General features: G+C 38.1%; 1 protein-coding gene across 8 annotated transcripts in view; it reads right to left on the bottom strand.

The window, feature by feature from the left end:
• The window catches only part of LOC139966596 (poly(rC)-binding protein 3-like), a 188,434-nt gene that overhangs the window by 20,593 nt on the left and 150,819 nt on the right, over positions 1-17,022 (bottom strand). For all 8 annotated transcript variants that reach the window (XM_071969790.1, XM_071969792.1, XM_071969793.1 and 5 more), the window contains 5 exons: positions 16,920-16,988; positions 14,436-14,517; positions 9,638-9,717; positions 6,692-6,741; positions 5,104-5,223 (listed from right to left, as the gene is read on the bottom strand). In XM_071969790.1, coding sequence (XP_071825891.1) covers positions 5,104-5,223; positions 6,692-6,741; positions 9,638-9,717; positions 14,436-14,517; positions 16,920-16,988 — 401 coding nt within the window. The remainder of the gene's footprint in view (positions 1-5,103; positions 5,224-6,691; positions 6,742-9,637; positions 9,718-14,435; positions 14,518-16,919; positions 16,989-17,022) is intronic.

The raw sequence follows: 17,022 nt of genomic DNA, 5'->3' as shown, positions 1-17,022 counted from the left end.
TTATATGATCTTCTTTACGAATAAAGAGCAAAAAAGAAGCTTCTGTTTTTGTATAAAAATATAAAATAATGGAATAAAAAGAATTTTCTTGGTAATAATTTTTTGATCACTCTATAAATATGCCACAAAGGTTGGAAATGAATTCTTCAATGCATCTTTTCTTACCAGAAGCACAATTTTATTGGGTGACATATCAAGATTTACCATGACTTATTTTGTTTTTCAGACCACCAGAACATATGATAATAATATTGGTATTGACCTAATGTGGGTTTCACATATCATACATTATTCCAAACAATAAATATTTTATATGATCTGAATATGGATGAGTTCTCTAATATAGGCCAGCTTTAGTTTTGTGATATATGAAATATAAGATTAAAACATGGTAGAATTGAGTTTACTATATGATCGAGAAACTAGCTAAGAATATTTGGGAATGATTCATCTCTAAAAATTAGGGTTATACATCATCTTATTATATTATTATATTTATCATATTATTATTATTATTATGAAACCAAAACAAAGAAGAAAAGATAGAGAAGAAGGTACAATAAGAGTGTGTTTTTTTGCAACTCAACCGAATTATTAGGAATTATTTTATCAACATTAAATTCATTTCAAATGTCGGTATGACAGTTAGACATGATAAGTTTGACAATGAAACAACAAACAAAAATGTAATGATGTTTCTTGAGCCTTTTGATATGATTTTCAATTATTGTTTTCAAAATTGCCACAAGTTTTGTTTTCCATGATTTTAGTTTTGTTGTTAATAGATATTGTCAATCACATTCTCAACAACAACAACAAAGGTTAATGATATCACGGAAGTCACGATTCATTCGCCGTCAAAAAAACAAAAAAAGGAAGAGAGATGGAACAGAATGGAAAAAAACAAAAAATATGGAAGGAAAAAAATTAAGGAAGAGTGTTCATTAAGAAATTAGCTCTTAATTGTGTCAAATCTGAGGGCATATTAAAACCATTGTGATGAAATGTTCAACGGGAAAGACACAGATCGGCTAAACTGGTTCACAGAGAGTATCAAAGTAAAGAACGCACAACACAACAAAATAGACAATGCCGCTGGTCGGTTCTGGCTGCTGTAGAGCCGAGACGACGAGTTTAGTTTGGATGACATTTAGGAGGAGGAGGATATTATCAGAGAGCCGATGATCCTCATCATCATCATCGATAGGTACTGGACAGAATACACGGTCATGACAAGCAACAGTTAAAGTTGAGACGAGCGATCAAAGATATCATCGACTGGACACATTTTACGGGATAAGAACACTGGAAGGCGGGCGGGAGGGCAGGGGAACACAGGATGGGTGAGGATTTGCAAAATCATACTTTCATTTGCGTTTTGTGCAGCACAAAAGGGTGGAGGGGGGGGGGATAAAAACTGATTGCTTGACTTTTGAGTATGAAGTTAGTGCAAGGGGGGATGGGAGAGCAGTTAGACACAGAAACAGCATGTACTTTTTGTTCACTGTCTATGAATTATGTTTTCAACTTTAGCACACAAGATATAGTAGTAAACTAAGCAGTTATTTGGGAAGGCATAACAAACAGAGAAAGCTGATGGTGAATTGTTCACAGTATTTCTGTGAGGTTATAATTCAAATCAGAGATGTCTTTGGCAGTAAAAAAAAAACTGACGGCATTTTTGTCATCATCTGTGGTCATGATTCACATTGGACAATTAATCATATAATCTATATCAAGGCTTGAAATATCTAAAGCAATTTTAATAGGGGCTTACTGAAACCAATATATACATATACATATATATATATATATATATATATATATATATATATATATATATATATATAATTGAAATCGTAGTGAGTTGGAAAATCCAGAACAGTGAAATACCTCCAGCCTCCACCGGGATTCGAACCTCTGCCTCCGGTTTTATTTACAGACACCCTAACCACTATATATATATATATATATATATAAATTGATAGTTAATGATGAATGAGACAAAACCCTAAACTAGCTCTAGATTCTAGCAACTTCATTCTGTTTACCAAAGAATTGACACAACCTAATTCCGACAAGCTCTCTAATAAATGATCCCTCCCTCCCACCGCTACACATTCCAATAGCTCATACTTGTCAACTCGAGACTAATGAATAACGTTTGCTCTCAAAACAAAATAACTCCAACGGCTTGTGAGTCACATACCACGTAGACCGATTACTTCCAGACTCCTACAACAAATCATCATAATTAACAAATAACAAATAGCTTCATATTTCATCATTCCAACTGAACAAAGGAGCTTGCCTCCGCTACAAACACGTGCAGGATACCACGTAAAACAAGGCTCTCAAAGCTAGTTAGGGGTTTCATGTTATCATGAAGAACAAGGCTCTCAAAGCTAGTTAGGGGTTTCATGTTATCATGAAGAACGAGGCTCTCAAAGCTAGTTAGGGGTTTCATGTTATCATGAAGAACGAGGCTCTCAAAGCTAGTTATGGGTTTCATGTTACCATGTAGAACAAGGCTCTCAAAGCTAGTTAGGGGTTCCATGTTACCATGAAGAACGAGGCTCTCAAAGCTAGTTAGGGGTTTCAGGTTATCATGAACAACAAGGCTCTCAAAGCTAGTTAAGGGTTTTAGGTTACCATGAAGAACAAGGCTCTCAAAGTTAGTTAGGGGTTACAGGTTACCATGAAGAACAAGGCTCTCAAAGTTAGTTAGGGGTTCCATGTTACCATGAAGAACAAGGCTCTCGAAGCTAGTTAAGGGTTTTAGGTTACCATGAAGAACAAGGCTCTCAAAGTTAGTTAGGGGTTTCATGTTACCATGAAGAACAAGGCTCTCAAAGCTGGTTAGGGGTTCCATGTTACCATGAAGAACAAGGCTGTCGAAGCTAGTTAGGGGTTTCAGGTTACCATGAAAAACAAGGCTCTCAAAGCTAGTTATGGGTTTCAGGTTACCATGGAGAACAAGGCTCTCAAAACTAGTTAGGGGTTTCAGGTTACCATGAACAACAAGGCTCTCAAAGCTAGTTATGGGTTTCAGGTTACCATGGAGAACAAGGCTCTCAAAACTAGTTAGGGGTTTCAGGTTACCATGAACAACAGGGCTCCCAAAGCTAGTTAGGGGTTTAATGTTACCATGAAGAACAAGGCTTTCAAAGCTAGTTAGGGGTTTCATGTTACCATGTAGAACAAGGCTCTCAAAGCTAGTTAGGGGTTCATGTTACCATGTAGAACGAGGCTCTCAAAGCTAGTTAGGGGTTTCAGGTTACCATGAAGAACGAGTCTCTCAATGCTAGTTATGGGTTTCAGGTTACCATGAAGAACAAGGCTATCAAAGCTAGTAAGGGGTTTCAGGTTACCATGAAGAACAAGGCTCCCAAAGCTAGTTATGGGTTTCAGGTTACCATGAAGAACGAGTCTCTCAATGCTAGTTATGGGTTTCCATGAAGAACAAGGCTATCAAAGCTAGTAAGGGGTTTCAGGTTACCATGAAGAACAAGGCTCTCAAAGCTAGTTAGGGGTTTCAGGTTACCATGAAGAACAAGGCTCTCAAAGCTAGTAAGGGGTTTCAGGTTACCATGAAGAACAAGGCTCCCAAAGCTAGTTATGGGTTTCAGGTTACCTTGAAGAACAAGGCTCTCAAAGCTAGTGAGGGGTTTCAGGTTACCATGCAGAACAATGCTCTCAAAGCCTGTTAGGGGTTTCAGGTTACCATGAAAAACAAGGCTCTCAAAGCTAGTTAGGGGTTTCAGGAAACCATGAAGAACAAGGCTCCCAAAGCTAGTTAGGGGTTTCATGTTACCATGTAGAACAAGGCTCTCAAAGCTAGTAAGGGGTTTCAGTTTACCATAAAGAACAAGGCTCTCAAAGCTAGTTAGGGGTTTCAGGTTACCATAAAGAACAAGGCTCTCAAAGCTAGTTAAGGTTTCCTATACCTCAAAGCTGAATTATTTCATCATATGATCTGGACGAAGCAACCCATCTCAGCTACAGGATCATACAGTCACAATGAAGAAGAATAGAACGCCCTCAGGATTTAGTCGCTAGAGGTCCCAGTAGCTTAAGACTTTATAGTTAATCATACCATCTGGAAATTACCAATGCATCCCAACAACCTGATCATACAGTACTCTTAGCCAACAAGGCTCTCAGAACTATAAACCAGAAGTTACATTAACTGTAATCCAGTGACCATTTCTGTGTAGTATAATAGCTTAAACAAGTTCTCCAATGAAATAAAAAAAATTGGCCAAGCCAAATTAAGGGCAGTGAATAACTTGTGACATATCCCAAGTGGAAAGTAAGGCCTACACAAAATCTTGTTTTTTCATAACTTTTTAAGGATGCGAAGACACTGAAAAGACAGACTGTGGCAAGATGGAAATCTTTACAAAGATCAGAGCTTACACAAGGCTCACTGTAGCTGCTCTCTAGAGGTAAATTAAAGTTGTTTGCTCTCTCTGTAAAAGAGTCTTTCACTGCAACTCCAAAACTTACAAAGATTGGGGGGAAATAATTTGGGCCGGTGATTAAATTTTCACTGCTATCAAATCACGGTTTCAAATCTGTCTTCTTTGGAGGTAAATGATCACACTCACAAACCGACAACCCTTTTCATATTCGACAATGATGAAATAATGAAAAAGGTGTACCGATTTTGTTTTGTTTTTTCTAATTCCTATTTTGGAAAGCGGCATCTATTCAATGCGTATGTACCGTGCGATCCCATGGCCAATAATTTGGTCTCAAATGACAAGTGTGTTGATCCATTTATATGAATTATGCATAGTAAAATTGTTTCAGTCTTCCTGTGTAAAAGCTTTCGAAAGAGTTTGTAATTTTAACAAAATTCGACGACGACGACAATGGTTAAAATGTGACGATTGGAAAGCAGGGATAATAGGTCTTAAGTGACGGCAGAGTCTCAACGTCATACCGCCCTCGCTGTTAATCCTTCCTACCCTTCTTCTTCTTCTTTTACTGTACAGCGACTCCTATCGTATTTCTCTTAACACAGGAATTTAGATGTACAATGATACACATGGTTAGTCAAGTTGGAATTGATTTTAATAAAAAATGGAAGCCACTCACCTTGCACTTATGAGGTACTGAGCAAATGTGACGGCCTCGGGTGTCCCTGTGATGGTAACAGATCTCTCTGTGTTCCCTTCTTGAAGATTATTGATCTTAATTGTAGCACCTGACACATTTCTGTAAACAAAAGATAAGAGATTGTACGCCACCGTGAAACATTTTGTTTTCTTTCCTCCTCCAATTTTTAACTATCTTTAAATCCAAACAGCAAGTTGTGCTTTTGTTTTTGTCTTAACAGCTCATTTTCGTCAGTTTCTGTCAAAGTTACAAGAGTGCAATTGCATGTCACCACAACACAATCTGTAAAGTATCACTGAAACACAACCTTTTGTTGTGAGCAATAATTAAAAACAGAAACTCCAGACATCTCCCTCCACCCTCCGCACCCCCCCCCCCCAAAAACCTGTAAAAATATTAAAAGAGAAAACTCAAAATGGCAGTTAGAGAGAGAGACAGACAAAAAGTGGAAAAACTAACGCCACGTTATCTCTTGCAGATAAATCTGAAAGAGCAATAACACGACGCATAGAGACATCGATGTGTCTACTCACTCTATAGTGAGCAATAGATGGTGAGTGGAATAACTGCAATCAATTTTGCCTCGATTTCAGAACGCAGAGTAAGATTATCCCCACAAGGGCCGATGGAGAGAGCAGGGGATAGGTAAATTGCCTAATTTTCAAATTGTGTATAGAATTGTGGGCGTTTTCCTGACAATCATTGATGGCAGGGTATCTGGAGTATGATGGAATGCATCTGCGTCAGATGCGGGAGTGGATATTCCTCCGAGCGACTCGGGGAAACTTTGTATCAATTTTCCCCCCGATTCAAAGCTCTCATTCCAGGAGGGAATCAATATTTTGGCAACAGACATGCCACTGGTGTATGCAAATCTCGTTTGCTTTTGAGATTAATTCTCCGCTAATGAAATGAAATATCTCACACGTCTCTTTTCTGACAGAAACAAAAGGCAACAACATGACTCAGAGATGGAGAAGAAACAAATGATATTTCTTGGGATTATCTCGGGATTTAGAGAGTCTAAAAAATGTCAAATCTCCAACAAGTAATTAACCGTTGACGTTCCTTTTGTCCTTACAATTCTGTAAATTTTTCAACTTTCAAAATTTGACTGGATGAAAGTGAAACTTGAGACTGAGGTTGTTGTGAAGAAATTACGAAAGATGGATGAAAAATAATGAAATATTCATCACTCCACAAAACAAGAAGAATAAGGGGAGAAAAAAAATCGGGATTAAGAGACATAAATTGAAGACGTAGAACGGGAAACAGTACGTGTTCAGATATCTGGATTCTTACTTATTTTTGAAGAGCAAAATTGAGAGGGCAAAAATAGCTACATAAATATCTAACAAATTTACCAAACCCATGCCCATGATTGTACCACATTCTTTGCTTCCTGCAATTTGGGGAGGGGGCGGGGGATGGAGGGTGGGGAAAGAGGAAAGGGTTAGCATTACGCTTAGAGCAAGGCTCGTCACCTGCTCACTTTGCTACTTTCGAACGTAGAGGCATGGATCTAACCTTTGTTGCTCTTTCAAATGTATATTCTACGGCAACTTACCTTATCTCTTGAATCTTTGATCCACCTTTTCCGATCACACAACCGATCAGCTGAAAAACATGAAGGAAAAGGAAATTTGTCAAAAGTACTAAACAACTTGCTTTGTAATTGAGATAGTTTCAATTTTGTATCCAGTGTCAACTTTGAAATAACAGGTCCTAGCATTGACCCTTCCCCCCACCCCTGCCCACCCCCTCCGCTGAAAAGTGCTGCAGGAATCAGTATATCCTAGCACAGACCAAAACTATTCACACGCATTATCAAAATTAAAACCCTTATAACAGCCGACCTGAAGTACAATGTTGTCTTTCACAGAAACATATTCGAATGTCAGCATAGCGTTATCAGGTAAATTAGAATTACTTGGACGGAAGAACCACTTCTGGAAACATCAAGATATGTGATTGTGATTTAAGTTGGGGCAAGAATGTCAGACAGCATTGAATTAGACCAGTAAATACTGTGTTACAAATACATTGAATTATAACAGTAATACTGTGTTAGACCAGTAATACTGTGTTACAAATGAATCCAAGAAGCTCCTCTCACAAAAGGCTTTCCCATCTTTTGCCAGATTTCTGCTGACTTCCTTCCTTCCCCAAACTTTCTCTTTCATCTCAATTTGGACTACAAAATAGTGATAGCAACAATACGTCATGAAAAAGTAGGCACTAAAATCTGGCAAAGGGGTAAAACAGATGTGGCCAAAAGGGACAGGCAGACAGACACGGTTAAAAGGATGCCTGTAGAATATGCTAGAAGTAATCAAACATGGTCACAAACATACGGTCAGACTTTAAACCTCCTTGAATGCCACCCTCCAGGCATTTTCACTCATTCATTTGTCTAATTTAAATAATGCCTTCGATGTTTGGGAATATACGTGTGTGAAGGTTTACAATTGCTCAAAACACTAGTGATGGAAATCTCTAACAACAGTATATAAAGCTAAAGCATGATAAGTTTGGGAGAATCAAAATCGGCGATTACTAATTTGCGAGGCCATTGCAACTTGCAGTTTTAGTCAAATCGCTCGGCATAAGATAACAGGTCGAGATAACTCTTTAATTAGTTGCAAAAAAAAGTTTCGTATAGACCACCTTATATGCCGCACGCCTCGAAATTTGCACTTGCACAAAAATTGATCCATATCAGCATAGTAAAACATAGGTCTGACCACACAGGTGTATCGGAATAAAATATGCAACTTGTGTTCCACTTCCTTCCATACAAGGTTTCCATGTGACAACAAATATTACAAAACTTACAATTAATTACCTTCCCCTCCTTCCTCTCCCCCCCTCCCCCCTCACCCACATGACCTTATTTTAACAAAACTTGCAAGACTACTCATAAAGTTCAGAATCAATTTTTCAGAATCAATTTTTCTTTGATGACTAAAAGTAAAGCTATCATCCTGCATGAGACAGTCCTCTGCTGATTTATTGTTATACTATTTATATTTACATTTCCAGCTTATGTGGAATGTCAATTGACCTTTGAACCCTGGTTTTATCGTAAGGGGCCGTCAAATTTGGGAACAATTTAAAAAGGTCACAGTGGTGGGAGTGCCTTCCTAACTCACAGCTTTCTGCAGTTTTGGACAAATCTGGCTAGTTTTATATTAATTTGAAGATGACAAGTTGAAAGTAAAATACTCGTGTCATGCACGTTAAGAGCACCGTTTTCCCATCCATCCCATGATATTATGAGACAATGAACTCTGCTTGCATTGCAGACAATTTTCATAATTTGACAACCTTGTACCCTTTCCACCCTTCAATGTCGTTTGGCAAATCACGAAACTTTTTTTTTCATCCTTTTTGCTCACAGTCTGTAATGAAAGTCACATAAACAGACACACATATCATAGGGCTGATAACTTAAAATGTCTGTCTCATGGGGGACCTCCAAACATAGCCCCGAGGTGTAATAATGGAGGCCACCAATCTGAAACTGCCAGCCATGGAGGCAGAGCTTGGAAAACCTTGCCGCAGGGCAAACAACACAATGTTATGCATGTTTGGATTAAAGTGTAGAGAATTGCCTCAAAACTGCCACAAATATGTATTTAAACCAGTCCTTGAAACAGAGCCCAAGTGCAGGTCTAAGTAATACAACCTTCCCCAGCCCCACCCTTTAAAGAAACATCATAAGCTTGAACCAGACAGAATTAAGAAACGACCACGTCTCTATAATTCTGCACATTCCTGCTTTTGCAGTACCACTTAAAACTTTGAAAGACGGCAAACTTTCACGAAGCCAGGATGTTCTTGTGTTTGGTCGATCTGTCATTTTTAAATTTAATATGTACAGATTTTGGGCAATAAAAATCATTTTCTTTGCCTTTTTTTACCTTCTTCCTGGGATAAAACAATCTCTCAGCAACACTTTCGGGGCATTGCTTTCAAGATTAGCAGTTAAATACGTTAAATCTTCTTTCTTCTTTTGCAATATTTGTTAAAATGAAATAATGTGATAAACATCACGGCTACTTGTTTTGTTGTTGTTGTAAAGAATAGTCATGCAACGACAGAAAATGTTGTTTTAATTTTGTTTCTGCTGGTCTCTGCACCAATCAATTTTAGAAGAAAAATCAATGCTTAGATATTTGTTATACCTATCCCAGAAGCTTCCAAAAGACTGTCATTCACAGGCTAAGATACGGGGGGGGGTGGGAGGGGGCGAGGGCATGTCACATGGTGTGGCAAAGTAACTATGACGTATAAAGTCTTTGTCTTTCACCTCTCTTTGCAAACTCTATAACGTTGAACTGCTACCATTGTCATTTCTTTATTTGACATTATCCAATGCCATCTATCCTATCTTAGCAAGACTCCCGAGACTGACTGACAACTTTACAATATACTGTTTGAAGAGAGTCACAGACCCACGGCCAATGTTCTGGTACCAATGTTCTGGTGTAATGGTACCTTCCCAACTTACAGTGTTCGGAATGGTTATTTCTTGTGTGGTCTGAGCCGCTTGTACGTTGGGCCCTGTTGCTGTCAGGGGTGCAAGAGCTCCTGAAAAAAAAGGAGAGAAATATACAAAATTTGTAAAAGTTACATGCAAAGGATTTTTTTCTCTTACTATTAAAGGGGTAAAAAGGTTGCTAAATGCCATAACAGGTTTTAAAGATGGGATGGGGTAGTGGTGGAAAGGAGGATGGGGTGTGTGTGTGGATGACATTAGGGTACAGTATCCTCTGGACAAACTGACGGATTGATTCTCGTTGAAAAACTAAAACAATAGCTCTCTTGATCAAATTATGTTTGATCCAACACAATCAGTACACCAACGTTTTTTTATGTTGTGTGTATGATAAACTACAGCTTTTCCACTTGGTATGATGATGGTGCAAGCATTCCCCTCAGGGCGACATTCCAAACATAACTGGACCCAGATCAAACAATTGAACAACAGACAGAAATTGACCAATCTTTAAAATGATGAAATTATGGCCCCCAAATGATCTTAACCAAAAATAAAACCCCAAAACTAGGTCATTTTGGCCAACAAATAAATATTTAATTTTTGCCCCACGGCAATACTTCTCCTCTTTACTCCAATCATTTCTCCTGTAAATTTTTCAAAAGTTGACTGAATGAAGAGGGAAATGTTGGTGGATTGATAACACTTTGTTTTAGTCAAGTTTCAATCTTAGACTCTCCTTGTTAAGGACAATTAACAAGTAAAGGCTTGAAATATGAACGTATTTCTAATGGACCAACAAAATGAAAGGGGTTTGTGGACTCATCACCCAGCCAAAGTCACATGGTTCCGTACGATGTATTTATATCAACTCAAACCTTCGATGTTAGAGATACGAATGAGACAACGACGAGACCACACAAGATAGAGAGTTCAATACCCAACCGAAAAGGGCAACAATTCTATGGACACTGAATAACTGTCCATAAATAGGATTTTTAGGGAAAAATAAGATCAGAAATCCAATATTATTTAAACGAATGAGTATTCCTTGATCATAAATGTTTCAAATTTTAAATATCTGAGGTATTCACACAGTTACACATGTCTTAGATTTTGTATCTCCCGACATCAAGAAGAATAAGACCTAGGCACTGTTTTTTTCCTTAAATTGGATACCCTCAAGGTTTGCAAAGGATTCTATTATCATCCCCAGCAAAAATGATGAAAACTAGTCGAAATTGCCAAAATCTCCACAAAGGTTTAGGTTGGTATAAATACCCTCTCCGTCTGTTTTCTATCGATACATGATATTGTTTGTGAAACAGTGCAAGTCAAGGCGGTACTTCTGTATGTTTTTTTTGTTGGCGCAATCAAGTTTTGAAAGATGTGACGTGTTTACAGGATCAGTATCTGTCTCCATCACCACTGGAGTAGTTTAATCAGCCAATTGCAGCCTGCCGTCATTCCATGCCGAGATAACGATGACTCCCTGCCAATCCACTTGGATTAAATCATGCAAGACGGGGCAGGAATGACCGAAACGCTCAGTCAGCAGCGAGTTTATGAAGTTTATGAAGAGATAAAGGGATGTGGGAAGCAGGTGATCCCATACCAACGTTAAGTCCAAAGCATGCGATATCATAAATAAATGCAGACTTTACTCTTGACCACAAAAAACAAAATTCTTTCGACTCATTTTGCTTGGCTTTGGCGACTGTCCCTATCGAATAATCCAAGAGTAATCTCCAAGCTTTGTTCTACAGCTGCCATCTAAGTCCTTTCGTAGATCTTTAAGACATTCTCTTAGTATCACATCACAACATTCCCTGTGTCAAGATCACACCTGACAGCAGAACTTGACATGCCTCTGCACTTGAGAAATAAAAATAACAACCAGTCTTCTTGAAAACAACTAGAAATAAGGGCAATGTTTCCTTACAGAGAACATTACTTGTTTAGACTACAGTGTACTGACATTGACCTGAACTAAATAGAGAGAGATCCAAACCAGGATTGTTTTTAATCATGACATGTTCTCCGTAGGGTCATGAGGTCTGCTATGGGGGGCGGGGGGGGGGGGGCGAGATGATACCATTCCATAGACATTACAAGTTTATGAGTGTAAGTGTATGTGTGTGGGGAAATATTAACTAATAGTACGTCATATATATATTTGTACAAATGTGTGTATTTATATACACACATGTTAGTAACATGTTAGGTCTCACAGAGTATGTTTTCCATTATTTTGTGATTGAACTTTTGAAGCAATAATCTGATTAATCTTTCAACACAAATTTCTTATTGGTGTTTATAAAATAAATTGTTTTTATTTTTATATAAATTGTAATTTTATATACAATTATTGTTTATTAAAATCATATGAGTGCAGATTCATAAAGCATTCCTAAATGAAATTGCAGTTATAAACAGCGTGATCATTTATTATTTTTTAGAGAGCGTCAAAATTCTAGGCCGAATTAAATTGGAAAGTTAGGTAGAAAAGAAAATGTAAGATGTTATTACCTATTAAATTTAGGTCATAAAACAAATCTGAAAATAAGAAATTATTTTGCTAATATATAAGATAAATATGTGTTTGTTATTAGCTGACATTTTGTTAGCAGGAGGAAGACACTATAGGTCGTTTAGAGCAAACCAACATAATCTTGTGGTTGACATGAAAAATCATGATGGGTCACATACTCTAACATTTTACAGGCAAGAAATGAACTGGGGAAGAGTTAAGTATAGAGCAATGTATAGAGAGGAAGAAAAGTTAATGTGCCCTCTTTAAAAATATTGAAATCCTTTTAAACATGATAGAAAATATTCCATCAGTGGTTTTCCTTTCTTTCTTTCTCTAAAACATAGAAGTTTAGGAAGATTTTACGTGACAATAGTTTATAGCTCAAACAGGCTTGAAAGTAAGTCTACACACACACCGAGGGAGAACCAACAATGTTGGGCATAAAAAGCGACGTTGATTAGATTGCAACCAAAGAAGGACCAGCAAAACAAAACTTGATCTTTTCCATCGATAAAAGTCTGAAATCTTATCTTCCTTACTGCGAGTCTACACTGCATTGTAGAGCTCATCCTGATTCAATATTAGTAGAGTCCAGGAAAGAATTCAACTCCGACTAATCACTACCAAAACAAGTTAACCGAGTTAGAGGCTGCCATTTTAATACGAACAAACCTCCGATATCACTTTATAACTGGATTGGAAAACAAAATGATTGAATTATGTCACTCTTAAATTGTACGGCTAGCATACATACTGCGTCCATCTGAGACACAAAGTTGTGGAAATGTTTCTGCTAAGCTGTAGGTCACGATTCCGAATGTCTTCTTTAGCTTTGCCCATTCATCCGTTTTAAGATACAAGTGAATTGTAACAAATTCCTTCCAGGCGTTGATAAAAGTCATCTGGACACACCATTGGTGCCTATCCACCTCAGTATTACTGTTGATCACCATCATCCTGTTACTATCATCCACGGCAGCGGTTGCCCTGTCCACCAATCGACAGAGGGCGCGGTCATATCGGTCCTAGTTAGTTACGCAAAACTTGACAAGTTGCTGATCATCATGTGTACGTCAGTTGATCACTACCCTACTAGAGTATAGTTTCTGTTCGTAACCAAACTGCTAATAGTGGAACCTTAAACCAGTCAATCAGCCAGTGTGACTGTATGCAGGTTCAACTGGCCTGTTCACATGCTTGTAATTGAGATACTGTGATTTAGAGATCGCCAAAAAAGTACTGATTCCACATATTAAGACTGATATGAGAGAGCGCCCTCTGTTGAAATACCGGAGAGGCAGATTCCATCATATGTCTACCACCATCGTCCTGTCAGTAGACACCATTGTGGTTCTGTTATCTGTCCCCAAAGTACCATATCACTGTCCACCGTTGCCACCTAATTGCCACACGGCAAGTCTGCCATCTCTTTACCCACCATTGCATTTCTTATACTCTGCTACTACTGCCTTCACTATCCACCATGTTAATTCTAATTCTACCACATTATCATGACAAACATCTAGTCAATACTCACCATGTCAGTGCTGTCACATTTCCACCACCCCACAAGTCACCTACCAACAGAATAATCCCACCACTATCACCCTGTCAATAGCCAGTGTAAAGGTTCGGTCACCTGTCTACCATTGTCATCTACCCACTGTCACCTTTCCCAAGATTGTCATCCTGCAAGTTGACCTCTCTGCATGAGGTCATGTCGTTTGCCCACCACATGTGATAATCCTGTCACCAACCACCAATGTTTTTTGAATCAGGCACCGCTGGAATCCTGTCACATGACATCATCCCAACCATATTTCATGCAAACGAATAAAGAAACCTTCATGTTTGCTCACGACTGTTCATGTTAATATTTTAGGAACTCTTCAAAGTTTATCCAAAAACTTAAAGAATTGAGTGTAAGATGGATTCTTGTAACATTCCATCTCCAACTGAAAATTGCAATTCCAAATGAATGAAATGGCCGACCGTGTTGTGTCATTTAATAACACCCTTGATTGATAGTTATATAATTTGTAAGCATGCCAGAAACTTTAAAAGAATGATTAATGAAGGAGAACATTTAACTATGAGTTATTATTATTATCCAATAATGAAAATAATGTATTTCATGAGAGAACAGTTGATGGTGAAACAGCCAAAATAACACCAGAGGTCTCTGACAATGTTAAGATTTCCTTCAATATTTCAGGCACCCAAAGCAAAGGGTATGTATGTGGCCCCTGCGATATGGTTTTAGTAAGTGAGACGTACCTGCAGGGGTAAAGGGGGACTGGCCAGGAAAAGCAAAAGAGGGTTGTTGGTGGTGAAGGGCTATCTGGTGTAACTTGGTTAACTGAAACAGAGAGAAAGAAGAAAATGGGTGACACTCAGCTTCGTGCAGGCAGTACCCTCGGGGACGCTACATGACGGGAACATCCCACATGGGGAAGGGACTCTACACCATGGGTAATCAAGAGGTGATTGATCTAGCCCTTGGCTACAAACAAAACAAAACGCACTTCTATTTACTTTTTCAACTGGGCCCTAACCTCTCCTCCTATCCCCCCACCCCCCCTGCTCCCCTTCTGCAATATCTGGTAATTCAATACCACAAGACATTCTACTACAATGAGGAATCCATTTTTTAAACCACAGGTTTATATTATCCCCAAAGTCGAATGGTCTGGTCCATACTACATTACAACAAATTCCAGTTGTATGTTTCTATATCACAAAGATCCATTTACTTGGAGTATTAAAAATGATTGACAATTTGGAATTTTGGTTCCCCCTAAAATGCATCTGTTTAAAGCCAAACCTTTTCTTCCTTCTATTATTAAGAACCTTTTTTGAGAATTATCAAAACGTTTTGTGCTAAAGCTGAAATGACTGATACCTTGGACAGGAAAACTTTTCAGCGTTGAGATGAGGACGAAACAGACGGTTATTACTTTGTTTTTTTTCCAAGAAGCCCCAGGACTGATGCTGACAGGAAAAAGGTTCATGCATAGAGTGCATCTGTGAAAGGGAGCCACCATTGGACGAGGAAGGGGGGAAAATTCAATTACTTGAAGTTGTGGTAAAGAGGAGCATAAGATTAGGAATATGGGGGTGGGGAGGGGAGGGGGGTAGAGGAGTAAATTGCGGTCACGTGGTATGCAGAATAGTTCGTTTATCTCACCTTTGGTGTTACTATCCCACTAAACATAGATAGCTTCAAAGCGGCCACTTTTGTCCTGCTGTGAAAGGCCAAAGTTATGACTCTTTTTTTATACTGTTGATAAATGACATCATGGCTCTCTGCCATGTTACATAACACATAAAAAATTTCTAAGATGGCCGCACCAGCAAGCACCAACAAATTTATGAAGGGCGGATTGATGTGTCATGTTACAAGACACCTACTCATCTTGAAGTGATGAATCTACCTGAAAAAACTTAGCTATAAATATAGTCTGGCATTCATACAACCGAAAAAACGTGATCTTAAGATGAGTGGCCAGAAAAACTGCATTTTAATTTCTAGTCAATATTTAGACAAGGTTAAGAAGCTGGAATGTTTCAGCAATTCCTCTAAACAATTCTTGGAAGTAGATTCTTGGAGGTTCTCATCTTTTTAAATTATTATCCTCAGATATTATGGGTTGGACATTGAAGTTAGATTATTTATCATCCCAGCGAGTGAAAAGGAAAACCAATTTAGAGAATTGCTGTTAGAGATACTTCATGTTGGGTAATTTTTGGTCCATCCTTATAGAGAATATGGGAAATTTTTTTTTTTAAAACAAGTTTGTTTGGCAACTTTGAAGATTTCACTTGTCAAATGAGGAAGTGTTAGCCATTTCATATACGAGCAAGAAATTTTCTGGTTAAAAGTGCAAACTATGCCACAAAAAAAAAAAATCATTTCATAGAGTAGAAGACATTCAAAAAGATAGACACCAATTTTGACAAGGATTTTGCTCTAAAAATTCAAAGCGTTCACAATCAATGGAAATGCAAGTCTCAAAACTAACGAAGATGCTGTGTTGTAGTGGGGGCGTATATTCAACCTGACCTTGTTGTTTGAGTAATGCAGACTGTATAAAAGTCATATCAGCCTGACAAATAACAGCCTGTATTGATACACCAAAATGGCTAACAAATATAAAAAACATGTGTCGATGTTCTGCATATATGCAAACATGTTACCAATCATTATTAATATTAATTAATTATCAAGTACCTTTTTTAAAGGTTTCATGTTTCCTCAATATAGTTGTCATACACAGAGAATAGTTTCAATCTCTAATTAACACAATTAGATTTACTCCTTTTAATTAACAGGGACCAATTACACTTATTGACACAGTTAGATCTTTGAACCCAAATGCCAGGTCTGCTGCATACTACGTTTTATGGCTCTGAGCCTCCGCCCCCCCCCCCCCTCCTCCAGGGTGGATATTCCTGTGTGTTTATAAATCACTGTTGTTAATATTATTACGTTTACCATCCTCGTAGATATTCTGTTTCGTTAACATTGTCCGTCTCATTTTGCAACAGGTTGAAAAGCTCCCTAGTAATACCCCAGATTGAATTTTACCGACACCTCCAACAATTTGTCACCTCCCCCGCCCCCCTTTCTCGCCCATAAATTTTACCAAGGAAAAACTCAACATGAAGAAACACTGGCGCTAGTGACACAAGACCAGAAAGCAAACCTAATGATCCTCTTAACGAGAGCTAAGAATAAAAAAAAAATAATTTGATAATTACCTCTGGATGATGATGGTGATGGTGTGGGGCAATACCAAATGTTCCTTGTAAATTCTGTAGTTGTATCGGCTGTAAGAGACAAATGAGAAAGTATGGCTTTAAA

This window comes from Apostichopus japonicus, chromosome 4 (genome assembly GCF_037975245.1).
Source record: "Apostichopus japonicus isolate 1M-3 chromosome 4, ASM3797524v1, whole genome shotgun sequence".
Lineage (NCBI taxonomy): Eukaryota > Metazoa > Echinodermata > Holothuroidea > Aspidochirotida > Stichopodidae > Apostichopus > Apostichopus japonicus.
Note: the sequence above shows the minus strand (reverse complement) of the source record. Positions and strands in the feature narration are given on the sequence as shown.